A 27,926-nucleotide genomic window follows, 5' to 3' on the forward strand; every position below is an offset into this window, starting at 1 on the left:
AGACTCTGTCATGTGCTGGGGAAAGCAGATGGTTCTTTGGCACAATCTTTCAGCTCACTCTTTGACTGGGTTGAAAATACATTTTTCTCTTGGAAGATGTTGGCTCTCATGTTGGTTCTGCATGGCCACAAAATAAGACATCACTGCCAAATTCAGTCAAAGAGGACTTTACTCTAAGAGACAGTTCTAACTACAAATACCACCTGCAAGCTGTCCATGAAAATCCTGATCATGGGACTGTTTATGGTGTGCTGAGAGAGTGCGGTTTCTCATCTCTTAACCATGCTCCTACATTGATAACTCACGTTGTTCCACCTGATGTGATGCACGATATTTTGGAGGGAGTAATCACTAATGATCTGAGGTGGATTCTTCATCAGCTTATCTAAGATAAACACTTCACCCTAGCTCAGCTGAACTATGAAATTATAATTTTTTCATATTCTGTAAATGACAAAATATCCAAGCCCCAAATCTTGACTGAGAGAATGTTGCGAAGGTCATCTCTCTGGATAGGCTTCAGAAACCTGGACACTGTTTCGAATGCTACCACTGGTTGGATCACCGATGGATGTCCTTCCAAACAAGTATTGGAACTGTTACCTTTTACTGCGAGAAGTGGTAGATGTGATCATGGCCCCAGTTGTTATAAGATCATGGATACCCCATCTGGAGGAGAACATTTCATTCAAACTTCCCTGATGTTGTCATTCCAAAAATGCATTTTATTAGTGCACTGCCCCTCACTTATGCTGAAATATGGTCCATTAGTTAATTTGTCTTGGATGCTCTTTGAGGCAAAGCACTAGTATTTCAAGAAGGTGTCTTACAGTATGTTGTTTGCAACTTCAATAACATCACCAAAACATTTGCTAAAAGGCTTTAGCTGAGACAGTGCTGGGAGCAAGCTTAGAAGAAAAACATTGGACATGAAGTGTGCAATTCCTCAGGATCCTGTGAATTCCCATCAAACACCCTGCCCTCTCTAGTTTTGGCCACATTGGAATCAAAGGTTGGCAAATCTCTGTCCAATGAAGTTCTACAAAAAACAAATTCCATCACAGTTAATAATACAACGTATAAAACTGGCGAATGCAAAGTCATTGACACCGTATACGCTGAAGAAATTGTAATATTCCTCAAGGCAATGTATGTGTACAGTGGTATGTGGTACATGTTTGGAAAAATACTCACTCCATTCAAATTTGACAGTCATCTACATGCATACAAAGTAACTGAAACATCTTGGTGTGCCCTTGGAGTAGGGAAAGAGTTAGCTTACCACGGACTGGACATATATAAAGACCTGGAAGGAAATCTTTTGATTTTCTTGCGACACTGCATTTGTAAATTCTAGTATATGTGTCTGCGCACCAATATAATATGAAGAAAGCAATTTTGTGGACATGATCATCTTTCACTTGCTGTTTTAACAGAGAATGAAATTGATGGGGATGCTTTATTAAACCTAACTGAAACTATGATAGCAAAAATATTCCCTAAAATGAAGGATCAAGTAAAATTCACAAGATTACAGGAAAACCTAAAGACTAAAATGCCTACCAAAACCGCAAACACCAGTCATGAGTAAGTCTATTGCATCTCTGACTTTACAATAACAAAAAGAATAATTGAAATGGTTTGGTGTTTGTAACATACAAATATAAACCTCTCTGACTTCATTTGGTTTTTCACATGGGTCAATCTCAACACAACATATTGCATAAACAGGGTGGTCAGCAAATTATCAGCTACAAAACTTTCCTATGGCAATACAAAAAAGACTTGATAAGGAGAGTAGAGATTAATTTTTTTGACAGGATGAAGCAAATGGAGATAACAAATTATTCAAGCACTGTCTCCTATTTCAGGTATCCAATAAGTGAACAATACAACAAGGTTTGCTACCAAAATTCCCTTGTTAACATATTCCAGTTCTTAAGAGACAAGACTGGAAGAGGATATGTAAGACCGTGTTAAAGAGCCTTTCAGTTTAATAAAACCTTAGTTCTCAGACATCTTGAAGGTGATACATATTCAGCACAAATTAATAACTTTGTTGTTGTTGATGTTTTTTTTATTTAAGGAGTCATGGCATGAGATACTTTTCCTGATTAACACTTTTTATTGACTCTGACATATTAAATGGAAAACAAAACATTTATGTACAGAATCAATTCCCTTCCCACCTCCCAGTCACCATTCCCACCCTGACCCCCAACAAACATCCCTGTGTTCAAAGCTAAAATACACACACAAAGAAAAAAAACAATATATATATATATATGATAATCAGACACAATTAAAACTATAAATCCCTCTCCACTCCCCCTCCCCGAGAGCCTTCCAAAAAGGTCAAATACCTGCACCACTTCCTATTAAATACCCCCAGGTTGCCTAGCCTTCTATCTGTCATTTCAAATGCTGCAACCCTGCCCATATCTGTGCACCACTCCCAAAATGAGGGCACTCCAGCTGACCCCCATCCCCTAAGGATAATCTTTCTGCCAATCATAACACTGGGGAGAACCAAATTTCATATATATTTATCCCCTATATTAATGACTGGATTTATAATCTAATTGTTTTTTTTTTTCTTATATCCAAAATGTCAGACGTTAATATGAGTGGATTGTCTCTCTCCATGTGGAATGTGAATGGGTTTGGGCACCCCATAAAAAGAAGGAAGGTTATTTCTCTTCATAAGCGTAAGAAATATGATACAGTGTTTCTTCAAGAAACGCACCTTTCTTCACAAGAAGCTGAACATTTAGGGTGGGCATGCTTTATTTAGAGCCGGCTCGAGTAAGAGCAGGGGAGTCATTACACTGACAAGTAAACATCTACAATTCAAATGTCTCAAACAGATTAAAGATAAATTAGGAAGAGTCATTATTGTTTTAGCTGGAATTCAGGGGAAAAGTCTTATTTTGGCTAATATTTATGCACCCAACGTTGATGATCAGGGCTTTTTTATAGATCTTGAAGGGATGCTGCATCCCGCTGACACCCCTCATGATATAACATCTGTGAAGTAGATGTCACCATGGCTCTAGTGGTTCTAATGGCCAGCTACTTCATCATGTCTTCAACATTGAATATGCTTAAAAGATGAGAAACACTGAAAATTATTGAAAAATATGAATGTGTCATAATGCCAAAGCCAAAATGCCACCCACAGTAATTAAAATTTTCCGAAGCTATCCGATGTCTCTAGAGCAGTGGTTCTAAACCTTTTTGTCTCCAAGACCCCCCCCACACACACTCACTGTCCAAGGCAATATTTGAAGCCCCCCCTCACCCTAAATTAGACGTGTCTGATTAATTAATGAATTATTGATATTTTTTTGATTCTAGAAGCTTCAGAAAGAGTCTGCTTATAATTTACATTTTTTTATATACATCTTAAAGTATTAAAAAAGTTTAAAAAAATATATATATATATATATATATATATATATATATATATATATATATATATATATATATATATATATATATATATATATATTTTAGGATTATAATTAAGTAGAATTATTTTAATTAATTTACATTCATTCTAAATCATCTCAAGGGCCCTATTGGAAGTGTGCTGGGACCTCCTAGTTGGTCCCGGACCCCTGGTTGAGAACCACTGCTCTAGAGATACCAAAAAAACCTCCTAAGATTTCAGTATAGCTCTATGGGGAAATGGGTGTTGTGAGCCGCCGAGCGCCCCCTGTAGGACTATTAGTGCTTCGTCATTTAGAATGTTTGTGGTTCTTAATAGAAACATCAGCCATTCTTCTCACTACATCGCTTGAAACGCATGTCGGCGAAGAGTCTCTGCAGTGCCCGGCTACAGTGGCGCAGGATCACACCTCAATTCCGCACATCTTATTCCGATCTCTTATGTTTGCAAACAGACATCTATCGAAATGAATGCGGTTTTATCGCAGAGATAAAAGAGCGAGATGCCTCTTTAGGCAAAATCAGCCCTTTATTCTCGTTTAGTTAAATTATCCCAATTGTGCTGGCCAATGTAGCCCTCTTTCAGTTCTGCGCGTTTAGAGGATTTTGTTCGCTGGATTGTTTACATGATCTCTCAGAAGAGGCTGATTTAACTCACCTATCTTTGGATTGGCAGAAGGCATCTTCACATCAGTCGGATCAAAGAAGAGATTCGAGTCCATCTCGGAGTGCGGCTTAATATGTCAAGACGAAAACAGACCAACCCTTTCAAAGTGAATTGTAGGTATCTCAGGTATTGTAAACACTTTTAATTTACCACCAGTAAGTGTTAGATAGCCATGCATGAAGCTCGAGTCATCATGATACATGTGGTATTAAGTTGTTTGGTTTCATGAAGTGTTACAGTACATCCGCATATTTACTGTACGAGAACAGCAGCCAGAGACCAGGTTACTTTTCACAACATTAGCTTGTTTAAAATCTAATCTAAATTAAAGCTAGTTCTTCAGATTTAGTCTTGCTTAAAGGGATAGTTCACCCAAAAAACAAAAAAACTCATGCCATCCCAGATGTGTGACTTTCTTTCTTCTGCTGAACACAAACGAAGATTTTTAGAAGAATATTTCAGCTCTGTTGGTCCAACAGAAGTAAATGGTGGCAAGTGAATGGTGACCAGAACTTTGAAGTTACAAAAAGCATATAAAGGCAGCGTAAAAGTAAAACATGACTCTTGTGGTTTAATCCATAACTTCAGAAGTGATATGATAGGTGTGGGTGAGAAACGGATCAATATTAAATCCTTTTTACTATAAATTCTCCTCCCTGCCCAGTAGGTGGCGTTATGCACAAAGAATGTGATTTGCAAAAAATACAAGAAGAAATTGAAAGTGGAGCTTTATAATAAAAAAGCCTAAATATTGATCTGTTTCTCACCCATACCTATCATATCGCTAATGAAGACAGATTTAACCACTGGAGTTCTTATGGATCACTTTTATGCCACCTTTAAGTGCTTTTTTTAGCTTAAATGTTTTAGACCCTGTTGGCTTGCATGGACCAACAGAGCTGAAATATATCTATATTTTTTAAATCATAATTTGTGTTCTGCAGAAGAAACACATCTGGGATGGCATGATGGTGAGAAAATGTTGAGAGAACTTTCCATTTTGGGTGAACTATTCCTTTAATCCTGAAAACACATGAACCCTAAAGATGTGTTTCTGTTGTATGTATGTTGACTCTTGTGATACTGTCACATTACTTGCTAAACTTTGGTTCTATCTATCTATCTATCTATCTATCTATCTATCTATCTATCTATCTATCTATCTGTCTGTCTGTCTGTCTGTCTGTCTGTCTGTCTGTCTGTCTGTCTGTGTATCTATCTATCTATCTATCTGTCTGTCTGTCTGTATATCTATCTATCTGTCTGTCTGTCTATCTATCTATCTATCTATCTATCTATCTATCTGTCTGTCTGTGTATCTATCTATCTGTCTGTCTGTGTATCTATCTATCTATCTATCTATCTGTCTGTCTGTCTGTCTGTGTATCTATTTATCTGTCTGTCTGTCTATCTATCTATCTATCTGTCTGTCTGTGTATCTATCTATCTGTCTGTCTGTGTATCCATCTATCTGTCTGTCTGTCTGCCTGTGTATCTATCTATCTGTCTGTCTGTCTGTGTATCTATCTATCTGTCTGTCTGTCTATGTGTCTGTCTATCTATCTGTCTGTCTGTCTCTCTCTCTGTCTGTCTGTCTGTCTATCTATCTATCTATCTATCTATGTATCTGTCTGTCTGTCTGTCTGTCTGTCTATGTATCTGTCTGTCTGTCTGTCTGTCTTTGTATCTATCTATCTGTCTGTCTGTCTATCTATCTGTCTGTCTGTCTATCTGTCTGTCTGTCTCTCTCTCTCTCTCTCTCTCTCTCTATCTATCTATCTATCTATCTATCTATCTATCTATCTATCTATCTATCTATCTTGCTAGAGATCAATTCAGTGTTCCCCAGTAGTCTACTCATATCATCATTCATTGTTTCTAGTAATGCACAATGTAAAAACATATCACTGTGCTAACTTATAGAAGGAGATTTTTGCTTTTTGTTTCAATGACTTGAGGTTATGGTCACCCAACATCTGACCCATGTTCAGTTCACCTTCTGAATGTGTTTATTTCTTGTTAGAGATGAGCCAACACTGTTTTGAGTCAGAGGAAGTTTTCCAACAATGTATATTTTGAAGCTCTCTGCAATCATGTATTTTTATTATATAATTGACTACTAATGGTTCACTCTCATTATTTTGCTCTTAAAGGGATAGTTACCCAAAGAAGATAATTCTCTCATCATTTACTCACACTTATGCTATCCTAGATGCTCTAGGTCCGTACAATGCAAGTGAATAGTGTCCAGAATGTTGTAGCTCCAAAAAGAAGATAAAGCCATTATAAAAGTAATCCATATGACTCCAGTGGTTAAATCAATGTCTTCTGAAGAGATATGAGAAGTGTGGGTGAGAAACAGATCAATATTTAAGTAATTTATTTTTACTATAAATCACTTTCACATTCTTCTTTTGTTTTTGGCAATTTCGTTCTTCATGCATGCATATCGCCAACCACTGGGCAGGGAGGAAATTTTATAGTAAAAAAAGGACTTAAATATCAATTTGTTTCTCACCCACACTTATCAAATAGCTTCAGAAGACCTGGATTAAACCACGGGAGACGTATGGATTACTTTATGCTGCCTTTATGTGATTTATGAAGCTTCAAAGTGCTGGCCACCATTCACTTGCATTGTATGGACCTACAGAGCTGAGATATTCCTCTAAAAATCTTTGTTCAGCAGAAGAAAGAAAGTCATACACATCTGGAATGGCAGGAAGGTGAGTAAATTATAAGAGAATTTTTATATTTGGGTGAACTATCTCTTTAAAGGACACAAGTCTAATCTGTAATGCATCCCAATCTTGTGCAGTCTTGTGCAGTAAAATACCAATAAGTTATTATTATATCTATATTTTTTTTACATATATCTCCATAAATGGTTTTGAAATATATCTCTTATTTAGAGGTTGTCAGTTTTACATATTTAACCAATGTTATTGACATGTAATAATTAGAACTAAACAACATTTTTTGCACATATTTTACTATAAATAGGTGTTCCCTGACTCAACACAAACAATAAAAACTTTCAAGAAGTTTGTTTCTATTGCAAATGTTTCATAATATATTACGATTTTGAAGCTGTTTCACTTCGTAGTAAATACTGTCTAAAAGTTAAAGATCTCCAGAGCTGTTGAAATTCAAGGACTTAAATGTTACTGTACATTTTTTCTATAACCTTTTTTCTCTGTTGAAATTAGTCAATGTATTTATAATTTTTGTATGTTTTATTTTTTATCCAGGACAGTAAAATATACAACTTTGTTGTTTTTTTTCTTGCGTATTGATAGGGGCTCTCTGTGGGAAAGTAGACAACTGAGATTGTTCTTCCATTGTGTCTGAAATACTCCTTTTGTCAATTAGGAAAAGTGAGATCTGAATTGGTTGTCTGGGTTATCAGATGTCTGTCTACAACCATTCCTTCACCCCAAGAACATAGACAGAGCAATCAGATAGGGTGCAAGGCCCCTAGTCCCTCTCTCAACTTTCTTGTACAGTTTTCAATGTTTTCTGTACTTTGTTTTTACCTTTTGGGGGTGGCAGGGGCTTTTAAAGGGTTGTGGGAGAGGGGTAGCTTCTCAGGATGCAGGAGCACACTCATTGTTTGGTATTCCAGTGAAGTTTTGGCCCTCTTTTTGTCTGTTTTGTTCCCACCCCCATCACTGACTTTACCCTTTCTCTCATGTCTGTTGGCTGATGAGTTTGTCTCTTTGTCTGGATGTAGTCAGACACTGCGTCACCTCCTGCCTACAGACAGACAGACGCAGCGATAACATCACTGTGGCACATAGAGGGGGGACAAGGGAGGGTGGATGGAAGGGAGAAGACAGAGGGAGGGTGGAGAGACAGATGTACAGACATAACTGGCAATGGGGGATGGGTAACTCTTACGTCAATCACTGGCTGACTACTGTAGAGGCGGCCTGTTGTAGCCGTTCATAGTTAAACATCAAGAACCTTCATCTTTTATGCAAATGATCATCCCTTGTCGGTGGGTCCAAGCATGTTTTAAGGTGTCAGTTTGAAACTGTCACGAGGATGCTAGGGAAGTAAAATGCTTGCAATGGGAATACTTGACAACCTTGGGGAACTAGAGGTAAAATATTAAATTGGTTGTTTCACAACAGAAAACAACACGTGGTGGAGGCATTCCAGAAATGGTCTGAGCTCAAATGGACTTAAGATTTCTGAAGTTCAAAAACAAGGTTCTTGGGAAAACCACCGGACACATTCAAACCCCAATTCAAGTCCAGTTTTAGCTTCACAACAATATACTGTTTGTATTGAGCCACGAGTTATTGGTGCTGACTAAGACAAGCATCACTATTAGGATTGCTCTTTATTCCTCATTAAAAAAGAAATTGATTTGACTTGATGGGATTCATTGATTTGATTGACTTGATGGGATTGATTAGTACTTTTTGCACCAAACTACGTTCATCTCTTGGAGACAGACTGCATCTCGTTCCTGAGCGGTATGATGGCTGCGTGGTCCTATGGTGTTCATACTTGCGTACCGTTGTTTGTACAGATGAACGTGGTACCTTCAGGCGTTTAGAAACTGCTCCCAAGTATGAACCAGACTTGTGGAGGTCCACAATTTATTTTTATTTTTTAGGTCTTGGCTGATTTCAATCAATTTTCCCATTAAGTAAAGCAAAGAGGCACTGAGTTTGAAGGTAGGCCTTAAAATACATCCACAGATACACCTCCAGTTTATTACACCTCCAATCAGAAGCTAATTGTCTAAAGGCTTGATGTAATTTTCTGGAATTATCTACGCTGCTTAAAGGCACAGTTAACTTAGTATATGTAAACTTTTGACCCACTGGAATTGTGATATAGTCAATTAAAAGTGAAACAATTTGTCTGTAAACAGTTGTTGGATAAATTACTAGTGTCATGCACAAAGTAGATGTCCTAAACGACTTGCCAAAACTATAGTTTGCTAAAATGAAATCTGTGGAGTGGTTAAATAATGAGTTTTAATGACTTCAACCTAAGTGTATGTAAACTTCTGACTTCAACTGTAAGTCAATACTAAAATCAACAAGATGTAACAATACTAGTAGGGCTGTTGCGGTGGCAAATTTGTATCACCTCAGTGGTTAAGAGCCAACCATCGGTGGTGGACATGTACGGTGGTTGAGGGGCGGGTAGGGGTGCGTGCAAATGAAATGTTAATGATATTCAAATTTTAAAGACATTATTTCAGGTAGAGGAACTGATTTTTAAGTCGATGAGGGTCCAACAAATCAATTTAAACCAATCAGCACTGTGTTGTAGCAATTGTCTATTGCAAAGAACATATGTGGCTGTTAACAAATTTGTGTAAAATTATCAAGTCAAAAGATTTAGCCAGTCCATGTTCTAAAGTAGTAAAACGAGATAAGAAATGCTTCAATAGATGATTCTATGTTAACTTAGTGTTGCACATTAGCCTATTGGTGCCATAGTATGGACTCAAGCTTCATAATACTGCAGTTCATAGTACCACAGTGTTTTTCATTAAATATATTTGTATGTACATACCTAATGCTTATGTAGCGAAAGACTGATAACAGAGCAAGGCATGACCTCCATCTCTGGGGGGGCTGTTCACTCGGAACGTGTCCATCTTTTTCTATGTATGCATGCACTACTAGACAGACATCTTGGACTGTTGCGCAGATGCAAACATTAGAAGTCTCGCAGTAGGTGTTTGGTAGATGGCAGAGATAGATTAATGGGATGCATGCTGGGAGGGTGTGTGGGCGTAGAGAGTGTTTCTGTAGGAGAAAATCTCACATTAGAAGCTCTGACTCGCCATGCAGGAGATGCAGGCTGTTTCCACTGGGACTGCATTGTATGTAGTAAGTTCATTCAGTGCGATGTGGGGGTTGGTGAGCGTGAGATTGAGTGTGCATGTGTCAACACGCATATATGTAAAGTTTTAATGTAGCATTAACATGATTCTAATCATGTTCTTTTTTTTCTGTGGTGCACAAAAGGAGATTTTAGGTAGTATGTTTTTGTTAGTCACTATTTTCTGTAATTGCATTTTGGGTTGTCTTTTCTTTCAAGAATATAATAATTTATAAGAAAATGGCTTTTTAGTGTGTGTTCCAAGGAGTTATATTGTTGTATTTTATTGTTGTAACCGCCATATCATGTTCAGATTAAGATACCCTCTACATTAAAGGAATGTTCCGGGTTCAATACAAGTTAAGCTCAATCGACCGCATTGGTAGCATAAAGTTAATCAACATAAAAAATGATTGCGACATGTCACTTGTTTATTTTTATTTTAAAGCACAAGAATCACTGTTAAAATAAGGCACTTACAGTTGAAGTGAATGGGGCCAGATCATAAACATTAAAATATACACTATTTTATAAGTATATCCACAAAACTATGATATGTGTTAGCATATCATAACCTTATCTTTGTTCAGTATATTCAATATTACAACTTTGTTATCATGATAATGTAACAATAGTAACACGTAATCTTGTAAACGCTGGTAAATACCTGATTTTATGTAATGTTCATGTAATGTTTATGGCTATGCTTTTGAAATATTGTGTATTTCAATGTTTATTCACCTTATATAGCCCTGCCCCTTTTCAGCACTCCATGCCTCTGTATTTTGTCTCTCAACCTCCAGTTTGTATTGAAGCTCCTGAGAAAAGTCGATCAAAATTGATGAGTCTACACAAAGTCTTTCTAGCAAGTCAGTCCAATGTCGGCCATCTTTGGAAAGCTCTCGGGAGACTATTTCCAGTCATGACAGTGCAGCTCCTATCTATTTGAATGGAGGAACACCGAAATCTCAAAAATGGTTGGTCAAGATTATGATCAAAGAACATTTAAAATCAGCAGTAAAATCTGACAAAACTGGTCTTATAAATTGTGATTCTTTACATCAGATTATGTTAAAACAAGCAATTTTCCGGGCTTGTACAGCTAATGCGCATGTGCATTCTGGAGTTGATTGACAGGCAATGTCTGTCTCTAAAAGGTGATTGACTCTTTTAACTGTAAGGCGGGACTTCCTTTCTACATCAGTTGACCCGTGGGCACTAGTTTCTTGGTTGGGCATTCCAATTTCTTCCATTTATTTTAATAGAAGTGTCCCATCTCTGCTAAATAGTCTGGTCTACACCACCCCTTTGCTAAATGAAAATGCTAGTGAGTTTTATCTGTCACTGTAAATGTTAATTTTTCCGACACACAGACAGACAGAAGTAAATTGGCAGATCTATTTAGATCTAGTTAGAATTGTTTCTAATTCAGAGACAAATGGAAAGAGATTCACAAATAGAAAGTTGGTACACAAATAAATTGAATGAGATCCACAAATAAATGTAATGAATTTCGCAAAAATGAAATTAATTCACAATAAAAAGAATGAGATTTACAAATATATGTTAGGAGTTTCACAAAAATAAAGTGAATTTACAAATAAATAAAATGAGATTTGCAAATAAAACAATTATTTACAAATATATTTTTTAACTCAAAAACACAATTCTGAAACTTTGCGCTAGAGCTGCAGGCAATCCACAAAATAGGTGGACTCCACCCATCGTCTACTCAAGCCAATCAGATAATGGCCACGTTAATATGACCAATCGTAGTACATTCTATCATCAACCAATCATGCTTCGTTAAACTATCAGGGCGGGACCAGAGTCACAGCGCTCTCATGAGCATGGAATCAAGCATTACAAATAAGCTCCAAGGCTGCAAACTTTTAAAGAAACGGACGGCATCAGAAGAATACTGTGACTTAAGGTTTGTATCATTTTCTCTTAGTTATAAACATATGTAGTGTCTTGGTAAATGTCGATAGCTGAACATTGCCCATTTGCAGAGTGTCCTGATCATTATAGCTAACCTGGTTGAGTGTATGAGCATGCTAGTTTAATTTTAACCAAGTTTCTTGACTAAAACTCCTAGCTACATAATGAAAATATATGTATGTGTCGTCAAAACCTTTACTCTTAATGTTACATAGCAGATACAAACAGACACACTACTAGACACCACAAAAGATCAGTAGTACAGATAGTGCCTTAATAAAACATGAATCACATTAGATGATCTTAGGAGCACAAACCATAAATGAATACCCTATATTACACAGTGTACAAGATCTGCTATGGCACTAATTTGGTTTCCATTATCCATTCATGTAATTTGTCCATAATCGCCATTTAATTTATTTGTGGACCAAATTTCTAATTGTGAATCTCTTTTCATTAGTCTCTGAATTAGAAACAATTCTAACTCCATACAGATCACATTCAGACACCTACGACACACTGCAGTTTATCATGTTACAAGCGTTGTAACATTGACAGCTCGTATTATTTCACATGCAAGTTCATAACATTAAAGGAAGTTACATTTGTTCTTTTTTAAATTAATCTTTCACCCCACATTTTTAAAAGGTTTAAATGTGATTAAAACGGTTGTCAACGGAAAATAAAATAAAACGTTCACTATATCTATTATGTGATGGGTGAATGACATGAGAAGATGGCCAGAGGGTTATTCCAGATAGCAGGTTAAGCGACTTATCCGGGTAAGTTTACTCCGAGTAAGCGGATAACCTCAACGTTCGGCTCCAAAAACTGAGGTAAAGCTCAGGGAATGTTAGTAGCCATAGGAACTTTACTCTGAACATAACCTGCTCTGGAGTAGTCTCACACCGCAGATTTGCATTCAGAAGTGGACAAACTGTGTACATTTTGCTTTAACTTTTAATGGGAAGTCTTTAATACTGTAATATTTTTAACGCAGAACACATTGGAAAGGCCTCCACACTCCACACTGCAAAGACAGGGCTATATGTATTTATATTTAGCCCTTCAAATAAATCATTTTTTCTATACATTTCATAGAATAAAATTATTATAGCACCCACTTTCTATTTACAGTTCCTTCAGTCAATGAATATTCATTTTATTTATAACATTCCATAGTATCAATACGTAGGTAAAATCTGCCAATTAAAAGCTTAAACAATTAATCAGCTTTTATTTCTTATCACTTTAATTCATGTATGGTACATATAAATGCACACATTTCCAGACGTGTTCATTGCACTCTCTTTATTATCTGATATAAATAAATAAATGCGACATGCTGTCATTTAGAGTCACCCACAGTGCCCGCCTTTAGCTGCTGGTCAAGTGATTCAATGAAAAGATGTATCTTTCTGATGCTCAGCCTCCTCTACTCCATCAGAAGCTGTACATGGTCCATCTCTAAATTACATTTTTTTCCTGCCTTTCAATAGGGACCTTTTACAGCCTCCTAATAAAATAGAAGAGATGAGATACTTTTCCCTAATGCTGAGATCATGAACATCTATAATGTATAATCAACATCTATAATGTATAATCAGATGCATGATCTTCAATTAAAACAACATTTCATTCAGTACCAATTTGCTGGAGGCAGATGGTCCCTCCTCTACTAGAGAATGCCCATGGCCTTTATGGGACAAGACAACAAGCAAGTTTTAATGCCACATTAAATAAGAAAACGATGGACATGTAACTTCTATCATTGTCCACCTCTGTTACAGCAGATCTTCATCTTATAATGCACATGAATAATCATGTGTGGCCTACTGAAAAACATTACAATAATCTATGGGAAATGATGAACACTGTGGGAGATCCTACAATTGAATGAGGGTCTATTAATACAAGGACACCATCAGCAACTGTGGAACATTTTTAGAAGTTTTTAGAAACCCCAACTGGGTACATCAAATGGGATTAAAGTTCACATGACATACAGTAAAATAAAATTAGCATGCACAGAACATGGCAAATACCAACTAAATTAATCTTAAAATAATATATATATATATATATATATATATATATATATATATATATATATATATATATATATATATATATAGTAAAGCTATTGTCTATTATCATAATATTAATAGAATATGAATGTTAATACTTATAATGAAGTTAAGTGCAAACAAATAAATAACAGCCGATCTATTAAACATTAATGTAGGCGAGAGAGGACTAATATTAATGTTGAATTAAGCTTTTACGTGTACGGTAAAACTTTATAATTATATTTATTTAAAAATTCACACAATGATTCAGTATACTTTTTGTCAAGCAAACTCTCAGTCCTAAATCGATGCAGCTTCTATTGCTATTACGAGTGAAGATGAAGTAATGCTCGTTTTAAGTCATTAAAATAACTTTGTGTTCTGTGTCTATTAAATATGGCGCGCCTTTCTTCTTAGCGTCTGTTTCCATTGTGACTGGACAATTCGGCGATATTTTTAGAATGCCTTTCTAAGTTCTCTGTGAACGCGCACAAACTCACGGTTGAGTGAACTAACCCCGCACAGGTGTTCTGGTACACACATACCGTAAGCAAGTTGGGTTAATCAACCGAGAGTTCAGGGTTTATGTCATGGTAAGTTAACCTTGCTGTCTGAATACCCCTCAGAAGTGTCGTATAGAAATATTTTGAATTACTTTGTGTTGTCTCTTGGACTTTCATGAGTATGGAGCATAGACTGTAAAAAAAGATGGACGACGCACCTTCGCTCTTTTCCATTGGTGAGAACTGAAGAGGCCAGTGTCCCGATATGGCGCTGACATCTTGGGACTTGAGTCTGCGCAGTTGCGATTTCGGGACCAGACCTGCACAGTAGTGAGCAGGAAGTAAAGCCGCGAATCAATCGCAAGCACACGCCCCTGCACTTTTGACTTTTGACTTATGACGGTGTGAAATAATTAATTATAGAAATTTAGATATAAAATTTAAAGCTCCAATCTCCTCAGTCCTCCGAAGATCCCGAAAAAAAGTCAGTTGGTGCTTCAGTGACTACTTTGCTCAGAGAACCTGTCAATCACAGCTGTCAATCATGATGTCACAGCACAAACACTTGAAATTACATCAACGTGATAGAAACTACTGTAAATGACAGAAACTAACTTTGGAAAAAAGATATGTGAAGTGTAATTTAATTGTTTAGTTGGTCTCACGTCCCGTTGAATAACATGGGGAGGCGGGGTTTATGACCTATACTAGGACCAGTCACCGGGGGGGCGATCGAGACGTTTTGGCTTCACTTTTGAGGGCTTGTGCGGCACACTTGGTATGGAGGCATATCAGTATGTCCACAACGTGAAGGTAGGACCTTGTGCATGAAGTACTCTTGTTTTAAATTCTCAGCTTTCAGTTATGATGTCAAACAACACTTTAAAATACTTGTGGTAACTTTTGGCAGCTCTATTACCTGTAAATCACTTCGCTAGCTAATTACACATTTGGCATCAACACCACAGATTCCTTTATAGAACTGTGGGGAGGGCGTGGTTGAGTGTCACTCAGGGATGTATCCTTACCGCTTCCCCTCTCCCTGGATTGACACTCAACCACACCCTCGCCACAAGACCGCTAGGACGGAAGTCTAAAGACAACATTTTCAAGATGGATGCGCGTTGTTTCTCTGGTGCATAATGTTGAAAGACTGGCCCTATTTACTTCCATTGTAAGCGCATTACTGCAAGTGCATTTCTTTTTTAAGAAACAAGGGACAAGTCAGCTATATTTTTTTAGTAATCAATGCTATGCTACAAAGTCTGTCAATTGATCTTAACTTGTATTGAATCTGGAAGATTCCTTTAAAGGGATAGTTCACCCCAAAATGAAAATTCAGCCATTGTTTACTCACCTCTGTGTTGTTATAACATATATGACTTTCTTTCTTTCTTTTAACACAAAGGGAGAAAGTGAAGAAAATGTGTGCTCCGTGATGTCATACAATGGCGGTTTATAAAATATATAAAATATTCGAACAACATTATTGATCTAATATATCTGTTATATTTTATGTTTAAATATATATGTTTGTATGTACACTCACCTAAAGGATTATTAGGAACACCTGTTCAATTTCTCATTAATGCAATTATCTAATCAACCAATCACATGGCAGTTGTTTCAATGCATTTAGGGGTGTGGTCCTGGTCAAGACAATCTCCTGAACTCCAAACTGAATGTCAGAATGGGAAAGAAAGGTGATTTAAGCAATCTTGAGCATGGCATGGTTGTTGGTGCCAGACGGGCCGGTCTGAGTATTTCACAATCTGCGCAGTTACTGGGATTTTCACGCACAACCATTTCTAGGGTTTACAAAGAATGGTGTGAAAAGGGAAAAACATCCAGTATGCGGCAGTCCTGTCGGCGAAAATGCCTTGTTGATGCTGGAGGTCAGAGGAGAATGGGCCGACTGATTCAAGCTGATAGAAGAGCAACTTTGCCTGAAATAACCACTCGTTACAACCGAGGTATGCAGCAAAGCATTTGTGAAGCCACAACACGCACAACCTTGAGGCGGATGGGCTACAACAGCAGAAGACCCCACCGGGTACCACTCATCTCCACTACAAATGGGAAAAAGAGGCTACAATTTGCAAGAGCTCACCAAAATTGGACAGTTGAAGACTGGAAAAATGTTGCCTGGTCTGATGAGTCTCGATTTCTGTTGAGATATTCAGATGGTAGAGTCAGAATTTGGCGTAAACAGAATGAGAACATGGATCCATCATGCCCTGTTACCACTGTGCAGGCTGGTGGTGGTGGTGTAATGGTGTGGGGGATGTTTTCTTGGCACACTTTAGGCCCCTTAGTGCCAATTGGGCATCGTTTAAATGCCACGGCCTACCTGAGCATTGTTTCTGACCATGTCCATCCCTTTATGGCCACCATGTACCCATCCTCTGATGGCTACTTCCAGCAGGATAATGCACCATGTCACAAAGCTCGAATCATTTCAAATTGGTTTCTTGAACATGACAATGAGTTCACTGTACTAAAATGGCCCCCACAGTCACCAGATCTCAACCCAATAGAGCATCTTTGGGATGTGGTGGAACGGGAGCTTCGTTCCCTGGATGTGCATCCCACAAATCTCCATCAACTGCAAGATGCTATCCTATCAATATGGGCCAATATTTCTAAAGAATGCTTTCAGCACCTTGTTGAATCAATGCCACGTAGAATTAAGGCAGTTCTGAAGGCGAAAGGGGGTCAAACACAGTATTAGTATGGTGTTCCTAATAATCCTTTAGGTGAGTGTATGTATGCATGCATGTATATATGGTTGCATTCTCTTTGCACTGGAAGCTTCTGTCACCATGACAAATTCCTTGTGTGTGTGTGTGTGTGTGTGTGTGTGTGTGTGTGTGTGTGTGTGTGTGTAAGCATACTTGGAAATAAAGCTCATTCTGATTATGATTTATGGTGACTACCACTTCAAGCTTTAAAAGAACGCCAAAGTATAATTAAATTCTAATATATTATTCCATGTGACTCATGCCTTGTTCTGAAGGAAAAAGATAAGATTTGGTGAGAAACAATCAGTAATCAAATGTATTTTTTTGTGATTTGTTCACTGACCGTTGATCTCCTGTGTGCATCATGATAGGGCATGAGAGCAACAGTTCACGCTGCCCCCTGGCGACATTGGGGCGTTCAAGCGAAAATGTGTTTGTTTATCTAAAACCAAGTCCGCCACAGCGATAGTGACAAAAGAACAGAAACATAGAGACTACAGGCAGCCACAGTGGCACCGTGTCCTTATCTGATGACAAACGACACACGATAACATTTATATTTTCCTTAGTAATCAGAATTTTTGTCCTATCTAGCCATGACTGTGACTGTACATTCTATCAATCACTTGTTTTCTATTTTCGAGATCACCTGAGTAACTCTGTCTGCTGTGAACTGGCACCGGTCCAAAAACGTTCTCATAACAGAATATTGAAGCTAGCATCTCATGAGCCGGTTAAAAACGACTTGATTTTGGCCAAGAATGTTACACCTACTGAATGTTTTTGCGGAGGTCTTACTCTCTTCAGGTCTGTAACAAATACTCACCGGTTCAGAATGGAGAAGAGGTGACAGACATTCCCACCTACTCCATCTCACTGTTTGATTGAGGACTCTGGTTCAAAAAAATTATTAGACTACAAACTTGTAGTAATTTATTACGTTCTGTTCTATAGGGGCAGTGGTGGCTCAGTGGTTGAGGCTCAGGGTTACTGACCAGAAGTTTGGGGGTTCAAGCCCCAGCACCACCAAGATGCCACTGTTGGGCCCTTGAGCAAGGCACTTAATTCCAGGTTGCTCTGGGGGGATTGTCCCTGTAATAAGTGCACTGTAAGTCGCTTTGGATAAAAGTCAAATGCATAAATGCATAAATATCGCTGGTGGTCATGTTGAAGCGAAATAAAATGAGATTTTCGCTTGAATGCCCCACCTAGCGAGCGGTAGCATAAATACTGTTGCTCTCGTGCAGACTCATGAACGCACACAGGTCAAGAGTTTCACTTAATAATACATTAGATTGTTTCTCACTATATCTTATCCTTTTCCTTCAGAACAAGGCATGAGTCGCATACAACGCTATAGTATAAACTTCTGAATTATACTTTTGTGTCCTCTTGATGCATGAAGAGGTGGTCAACATAAACTGCCATTGTATGACATCACTGAGCACAATTTTTGTTTCACAATTTCTCCCTTTGTGTTAAGAAAAAGAAAGAACGTTATATGGGGTTATAACAACACAGGGTTTATTACTACATTTTCATTTTAGGGTAAACTAATCCTTAAACTTACGTGTGGGACATGTCCCTACAATTTTTGCCTTTGCCAATTTTGTCCCCACCACTTTTTGTAAAAGCTTTCTCAGGTAAGTGTCTAATGTATTAGAAACATCTCCAGTTCTTGAGCACGAGTTTCCATTTCATTTGTGTGTTATAATAAGTGGCGAGCGGCATTGTTCTGTTGTGCATCCAGACGCACGCTCATAATATATATCCACTGATGTATACTAATCATGCACTCGATGATGCACTCAGTTAAGTTTATGTTTTATAAGGGTGGATTAGAACCTGTAACGTCTTATACTGGAGGTGAAATCTTTACCATAAAACCAATCTGTCATTCTGGCTAAAATGTACTGATCCATGTATTTATCCACTGACCAACAAAATCCCAAGTTATCAAATTAATTATGTGAAATTTGTATTCGAGCTATTAAATGGGTCATCAAGAACAACTGTTTATCAAAACAGTAAAAGATCATTTTACATTATGTGCACATAACCTAATTAATATTCTTGAGTCACCACCACTTTTTAAAACAAAGTGACACTCATGGTTAAGAATACAGGTAATTGTATTACTGTAGTAGATCTAACATTTGTCCAGACCCAGACTGAATTTGCAGATTTCTTTGTGCTGATTTTGGGGAAAAATGTGCCAAATGGATTTAAAAATGGCCAGATGTGTTAAACTGAGTTGAAATACGGCACTCTGAAAAGATAACAAAATTAGCTATTTTTGTTTTAAAGGGGTTGTGAAATGCTTTTTTTTTTGTAAACAGTTTTATTATCTTCCCTGAGGTCCACTAATAATGTTAGTAAAGTCTTTTTTGCATTAAAACAGTCAAAATTTTGTAATGCATGATCATTTTGCAGCTTGTCTCTGGCCCTCTGTCTGAAATGCTCAGTTTTGGCCTAAGCGCCTCCTTAAAACTTCAACGTAAATGCCCACTGCTATGATTGGCTAACATCGGGCAGTCCCTCGAATACAGCATATTTGAAACTCAATCGGAAAAGAATGAGCCAGCTCAACAACATAAAACTATATGTCATAACACACATCCAACACATTGCATCGAATTAAACTGTTCCTCTCAAGCACAACTGTTAACACTTACACCTTTTCTACACCAGAACCCATTATATTGAAACTGTTTACTCATGGTTTTATGACCCCATCTTTCAATAACAGTTCCTTTGAAAAGCTTGAATCGTATTATGAGTGGTATGATATGAGCCGAACATATAATCCACTCTAAAATACGCTGAAGACACATAAACATCCAGTTTCTAGTATCATTCAATCATACACCAACAACTTAAAATAGCGCAAATTAGTGAAAGAACACTGAATGACAGTGCTTCTCCACTTGAGGGTTGTAACTTGACAACATGTCTTTTAAAAGTGGACCGAGATATGTATGAAGCAGTCAAAAACATGTTTATACATGTTTATGTATAAAAACTTTTTAGTCAAGACAGGCACATGAAGATGTCCTGTGTTAGTCCACTTTGGATGAATCTCCCATGACAGGCCCAGTCTCTCTCCTCTTCACCTGTGTGACTGACTGAACACCAGTGGGCGGGGCCAAGAGTGCAATAATGGAAAAATAGGCATTGCATATGCAGATGTATTTGGTCCTTGTGACGTCACGAGTTCCACGAATTCCAAACTAGCCGTTTTTGCAGCTTGGTTTAAATAAATGGTCTTTTTCTATTAAGGAGGATGTTTTCAGTTCTGAAACTTACAGTATGTTTTTATAGTACAATGACCACTTGTATGTCAACAGATCAAGGAAAATGTTATTCCTTGCGTCATGACACCTTTATATAAATAGACACAAGCGACAGATTCAGTGTGGACCTGTATTTGGCCTAGTAAGCCCATGTGATGTTTGCATAAATGGATAAATCTTGATGTATGCTGATTATTTTGAATATAGGGAAACATTCGCAGAGACTATATGCTGTTTCATTAACAGGGCCTTTTCACACAACTGGGTTGGCAGGACCACTTGACACATTTAAGATGGATTCTCGAGATGACTTCACTGAGTATGGTGAATGCCATAGCAACAACTCGCAGGAGCCTGAAGAGCAAGACAGCACAAGCGGTGAGCAACATGGCTTAAAGTGCAACTCATTTTGTTCATTGCTCACAAAATATTTAAAAACCTTTTTTGTTAAGAATTAAAACAGATAAGCAAGATGACCTGTGACCAAGCCACTGTTAATAATAAGAACAAACTTTTTTTCTTGCTTCCAGACGACGGCGATAGTGATTCTGATAAAGATGACTCCTCAAATGCCTCTGCTGATGACAGCATAACGAGCCATCAAATCGGCCATTGTCCCATTCAGCGTGATGATGTCAAGGAGGTGAGTATCTGATGCAAGATCTCATGTTGTAAGACTGTGAATTACCTTGCACGCTTCCTTGCTCAAGTGATCTGCATTCTCATCTTTTTTATAGATAACTAAGTGTCTTCACTGCTTAGTGCCTTTGCAAAAGTATCCCGACCTTGACCAATTCTCTTACTTTACTGATTTACGAATGCATTGGAAAGCACTAAAAATATTTAAATGTTACATTTGTTTTAGCTAAGAAATATTCTCTAAATAGGTCTTTGACCTTCTAGTTGGGATTATTGTCCTGCGGAAGTAGTTACAAAATGTCGGCTTTGTATCAGACTTCATGTAGAATTTATAAATTGTGTCCATTAGGAGAGCGAGGAGGGAACAGACCAGGGAAGTGGTTATGTATGTCCTCTTTGTTCTTTGGAGTTCTGTAGCCCAGATCAGCTCATCGCACATGTATACCAGGTGAGGACACCAATACCAAACCAAAGCCTCTTGTCTTTTTTAGTCAGGAGAAGCATGATGATAAGGTAGCTTTAGCATATAGGATAATGACCTTTTAAGCTATGAGGGTGTTAAAGCTTTCCTGTCTCAGTGGCAAACCCAACATTAAAGGCTTATAACTCGACAAAAAACTAAAATAATTGGTATAATTTTAAAGAAAAATGTTCAAATGTTTTAATTATATAGATTGAAAAATTCTGCTGAAAAATCACAAAAAATATTGAGCCAAAAATTTCCTTTTATTGCTTATTTTTCTGATTTGACATTATATATCTCTGGGTGTAAATAAGGTGGCTCCAAAAAACGTATTTTCTTTTGTTCCCATTCAACTTAACTGTAATTGTAATTTTGTGTTGATACAACAAAGCAATCAAAAGTTAAAGCATTACAAAAATAATTAATCCTAGTGTCCAAAAACACTTTTTCTGTGAGTAAAACAATTAGGCTGGTTGTATTCTACTCTTTGAGAGATTTTCAACAACATGCCACATGGCTATTTGATGAGTTTGATGTTTTTACTGATTACAATAATATCTACAGTGCAAAATTGTTTAATAAATTATCAAAACTGAAAACTTCTGATTTGTCTGCAAATTTCAAAGCACTTGATCAGTTTTGGTCATAATGCCTATATCAGGGGTGCCCACACTTTTTTGTGTGATGATCTACTTTTAAATGACCAAACTCAATAAGATCTACCAACTAAAAAAAACACAGTTTCATTTAAAATAAGAAAATGCTTGTTGGGACTACTGCATGTATCCCTACATGGAATTCATCTTCTAATTAATAAAACAATATATAATAATGTTCAATGTTGATATCATTCAGTTTTAACACTAAACCCAAAACACCTACAGCACAATAGCTTACAATAGCCAGGGCATTTACCTTATTCTGATGACGGGTAAATATTGACCAGGTGAGGTTTTGTTTATTCAGTTGCATGACAACTAGGGTTACACATACGCGCCTTCCAAGGACTTCTGAGAACAGAGCGCGAAATTGCGATTCTACTGCCCTGATTAGGCAAAACTGTCTGATCCCATTCAGACAATATTTACTCATCAAGTGCAAGTCAGACAGAAACTAAAAGAAGGAAAGACATTATATTTATTTTTATAAAAATTTTACGAAAGTACATTTAAATTTTGTGCGATCTACCAGCATTGCCTTTGCGATCGACTGGTAGATCGCGATCGACGTATTGGGCACCCCTGCTCTACATGCATTGTAAAGTAAGCTTCTAAGCTTTAAAACGATACCAATTTTGTATTGGTCAGAACTGTAGTTATTAATATTTTTATTTATTTATTTTTTCTCGCAGCCCAAAAGGGGTAATGGGGAATTGGTTAACATTTGCTGATATTCTGAACAAACATTTTGAAATAAAATATTTTTTTCTTTCTTTTGTGTTTTCCCATCAATCAAATAAAAAATCAAAAATCAAATATTGTGACAAAGTGAATTATCCTTTAAATTATATCAGAAATTGGGGCACAAATGACACAGTTTCCTAAGAATGACCCATGTACATTCAAATGACCTAAGAATGACCCAAACTCTTCAAAAGTACTTGGACATTTACACACATTGCAGTGCGCTTGGTATCTTTGAGTATCAACGAGGAAGATAAGAGAGATATGTCTAGAGGCAGACATGTGCCAAAACCTACATCACATGCCACCGTTATTCAGAGAAAGTATCATGCTTTGGATAAATGCTACTTTATGCTTTTTAGCTTCACACTTTTACTTTCACCCCAGTTCATCTTCATCTCCTCTATCTAGAGGCTCTTTTAAATGTAAGCTATCAGCAGTCATCATAATAGTGTCATTGTACAAATGCATTCCAACACCTACAACAGACCCTTAAGGGCAAACAAACAACCTCAAATTATGACTAGACAAAGAGACATTGTCTCTGTAGACACAGGCGATGCAAAAAGGAATTTTAAACCATTTGAGAAATATGATGCATAGTGAAGATATCTTCAAAAGTAATGCCATAAATAGTTTTCATTTATCAATTAGCGTCATGCAAAGCTTAGTAAAGAAAAAAAAAGGCTAAATCAATATTTGATGTGACCACCTTTGTCCATAAAGGGGCACCAGTTCTCCTAAGTACACCTGGACATGTTGATGGCAAAGAGGATGTTCCAAACTTCTTGGAGAATCCACCTCAGTTCTTCTATCTATTTAGGATTGCTCAATTGTTTCAGTCTCTTCATGTAATACCAGACTGACTCGATGTTCAGTTGGGGGCTCTTTGGGGTCCATGCCCTCTGTTGCAGGGCTCCCTGTTCTTCTATTCTATTATGTTCTATTTGCAAAAGCAATGTTTATGAGTCTAACATTTATATTTTCTGTTGACACACTAAAGCTGAAGATATAAATAACCATCTTAAGACAAAAGTTTTTGTGAAACATCTTATGTGCCTAAAATCTTTGCACAGTACTGTATATCATTTATAAATGTGCATGTACGTTTAAGTACACTGCTCCTAAACCCCTTTTCCAACAGCACACAGCAGTGGGTGGCAGTAAGAGTTATGTCTGTCCTGTTTGTGGACGAGCACTAAGCTCTCCGGGCTCTCTTGGCCGCCATATTCTCATCCATTCTGAGGACCATTTGTCCAATTGTGCAGTGTGTGGAGCTCGCTTCACCAACACCAACAACTTCAACAGGTCAGCTCATTACTCCATAATATATTTTCGTCATTGTTTTTTAAAAAGTTGCTGCTCTAACATTTTCTTCTGCTGAAATTGTAGGGAAAAGTTGAAGGAATTCCTCAACACGAGTAGTATAGAGATCAACAGTGATGGTGAGGCCTGCTCCATGTCCAACTCCCTACCTAGAAGCTCCATGACAAACCCAGGCACCAATCCTGGGCCTGCACTGACCTCATTGCCAGATGGCCTCCTTTCTTCTGCGCCTCCTCTTCCCTCACTTTCTGAAAGCCTAAGTCCATCCAACATGGGTCTTCCGCCTCTTCCAGACCTTCTGAACCCAATGACCGTGTACCCTGCTGGGGTTCTGTTGGTGTGCAACAGCTGCATAGCCTACCAGCAGCTTGTGGATGCCCAGTCGCTGTCCATGAGAAAATGGGCAATGCGTAGGAAGAACGAGCCTGTGGATGTGCGAATGCAGCGGCTAGAACGCGAGCGAACAGCCAAAAAGTCCAAACGGGCATGCGAGACGGCGGAGGAACGCGAGATGCGACGCTTGCGAGACCGCGAGGCGAAGCGAATGCAACGGATGCAGGAGACCGATGACCAGAGGGCGCGGCGTCTACAGCGTGACCGTGAGGCCATGCGACTCAAAAGGGCGAACGAAACGCCCGAGAAGAGGCAGGCACGCTTAATTCGTGAAAGGGAAGCTAAGAGGCTAAAGAGGCGTCTGGAGAAGATTGACCCATCACTGCGAAACCAGATCGAGCATGACCCTGCAGCAATGGCAGCTCTGACTGCTGACATGAATCTATTCCAGTTTTCCTTCCCAATGTCAGTTCCCTCCATGGATAACAGTCTGTTCACAAAGCTGCCGTAATGAGCACAGCTCCCAAAACCTCTCAACCCATCATTCAGAAAATATTTGAAAAATAAAAGCTTGACTATATCTGCTATAGGATTACAAAGGACTAGCAGTTTCAAAAGGTGTTAACTCTGGCACCATTTTGCTGCATCAAAGCAACCAGAAGTCATTTATTTTCAAAAAGAGTTGACGATTTGAGGCGTGGTGAATGATAGAGAATATTGGCAATGCAACAAAGTTGAGCTTCATGTTAATGTACAGTGACACGAAACAGTGACTTCCAGAGGGAGTTCCAACAGTGAAGCTCAAGTAACCTGCAGCCTGATACAGTTGGGTACAGCAGTCAAGTAGGAACCTACAGTTCAGCGACTTGGTGACCTCCAGTGCTGCAGTCACTATTAGTGTGAACCACTCTTAATGGATTTATGTAACATAAACTGAATTTATATTCAAATTCAGACTCTGACAGAAGGGCAAATATGTTTTCTTGCCTGTAAGCATGTTTTAGAAGATTCATTCTACTTCATTTTCATGATTTTAGCCTTTGTTCAGAGCAGTGAGACACTTCTGTAAAGTGTCTCTGTTTGCACACAGATCCACAGTGATGAGAGTGAGAAATTAAGCCACTCCACATTCTGTTCAGTCTACTTAAAAAATGTGCCAGTCTAAAAGGTTGGAGTTTACCTGTAACCATGGCTCACCTCCCAGGAACCTAGATTGGGTTACTGGATAGCTTATATTCACAGAACCAACTACCTCACCATGGGCTCTCTGCATGGCTCAGTTTCACCTGTGGCCTCTGTCTGGACCCCACACACTGATACTACGTTCCTTATGCCAACATATACTACAATAATTTCCCTACAGATTCCCTGAAACTACATGACTTTATTTAAACACTGTTAAGATGCAAGGTGATTCAATGGCCCTGTTCCAAATGGTGCACTTGATGTGGACTTGCAGCCACGTGGTCTTTAACCATCCATGTGAAATCCATGATACCATAGGGCAGGGCTACTCAAATCCACTCTAGAAGGGCCACCGTTCTGCCGAGTTAAGATCCATCCCTAATCAAAGTCACCTGAACAAGCTAATTAAGGCCTTTTTGAAAGTCCAAAAGAAACCCGGCGAACTGGATTTCTGAAAGCACAGCTTCCCGCCTATCTAAATTTCTTGTTGATCGATGGATGCCTCCGCGTTAAGGCCAAAGTATACTTCGGTTTCCTGTCAGCCACTATGTCTCGTGCATAGTGCACTTGACGCAAATTTGCGCCATCAGCACTCGCGGACTGTGTGTGTGTTCAGCCAAGTTCAGGGTTTCCATGGTAACGGAAAACCTGAAAATATCAGAGAATTTTCAAATTGCGATTTCCAGGCCTGGAAAAATTTTGGAAATTGACAAGATCATTAAAGTCATGGAAATGGCTTTCGTGAATATACATTTTTCTAGTTTTCTAGAAATCACAATAGATTGGCTAGATTTTGCTCTTGGATAGAGGAAGGGGGTTCACACTGATCGCATTAATTGCTGTGCTTAAAAAAAAAAGTTAGATGCAGCATAACGAATAGAACAGAACGAAGATGTCTTGAGACATGTTTTTTAAGAGTTGAAGTTCTTTTTAAGCTGAAAAGTGTCTAAATAAATGTGGTGCTGCTGCGCAATACACTACAAAAAAATAGTACATGTTTACATAGTAAAACTATTTGAAAACAGAGCAGACGATGGAAAAATGCATTTGGTGTAAATGCCCCCTTGCTCGCAAGTGATGTCAGATTTGTGAGAGAATTGTTCTTTTGGGTCAATGATGGGTCAAAATGGCTCCAAAATCTGTCTGAATGATCCATTAGCAAATTTGTCTTAATTAAAAAGATTTTAAATTCTGGATCCAGTAATCACAAATGCCTGGAAAGGTACATTTTTTCCAAGGCCGCACTAGTGCGGACTATCTGTACTGCATTATGCCCCCAAAATGTGAATTCTGTGAAGGTCTGCAAGGTTTGAGGGCGTCATTTGGAACAGGGCCTCTACTGTAGACTCTTGTCCTTTTGAAGAGACAAATATTCCCTGAGGATGTAATATACTATATGTTATATAGTTGAATGGATTCATACTGAAAGTATCTGTTTCAAAGCACATTCTGACACATTTCTCTGACCTCGCAAAGGCTTTATACTTAACGCAATGCTACACGGGTTGATATTTGTGCAGGTACTCAGGGATGGTGAGGATCAAACTGCATCCTCACAGCCTGAGAATATAGAGGAGCAGGAGACCTCCTCTTCCTCATATATCATTTTCTTTTGTACATTGTTCACACTCCAAATTCTGCAGCTGAGCCAAGAGATCCATAAGGATATTACTCAACTCCATTATATCTTGACTAACCAACCAACCAATCTCCTCCTCTGCTGCTGTCACTGTACTGTATAATGTGTAAGTTACCTCTTAAAACCAGTGTGGTCCTGCACTGGAACTGGGAATGCTTGTTGTGAACAGTGAAGCACTTATTGTGTGCTTGATCTCAATGGCAAAATAATTAGTGTATAAAAATGTATGATGCCTTTGTCACTGGAAATTTGTGCTAGGACTTTAATATTTAAATACAGGTAAATGATTTTTGAGCCCTATTTCTATTAGATGTGCAATGATGTAAATGTTTAGCAAGTGCAAGTACGATGAAATCCCTCCAGTATGAAGCAATCATCATATTGAATATATACGGTAAAAAATAGAAATGGCAAATAT

At 38.0% G+C, this 27,926-nt stretch overlaps 1 protein-coding gene across 1 annotated transcript; it reads left to right on the top strand.

The window, feature by feature from the left end:
* The first annotated feature begins 1,555 nt into the window (after positions 1 to 1,555).
* LOC127652750 (zinc finger protein 821-like) lies at positions 1,556 to 25,209 on the top strand. The gene is made up of 7 exons (XM_052139106.1): positions 1,556 to 1,587; positions 6,794 to 6,843; positions 20,767 to 20,898; positions 21,051 to 21,163; positions 21,509 to 21,607; positions 24,170 to 24,333; positions 24,418 to 25,209. Exons 1-7 carry the CDS (start codon positions 1,556 to 1,558, stop codon positions 25,193 to 25,195), a joined length of 1,368 nt encoding a protein of 455 aa, XP_051995066.1. The 3' UTR covers positions 25,196 to 25,209.
* Positions 25,210 to 27,926: the final 2,717 nt, after the last annotated feature.

The sequence above is a fragment of the Xyrauchen texanus genome, chromosome 2 (assembly GCF_025860055.1).
Source record: "Xyrauchen texanus isolate HMW12.3.18 chromosome 2, RBS_HiC_50CHRs, whole genome shotgun sequence".
In the NCBI taxonomy this organism is placed as follows: domain Eukaryota; kingdom Metazoa; phylum Chordata; class Actinopteri; order Cypriniformes; family Catostomidae; genus Xyrauchen; species Xyrauchen texanus.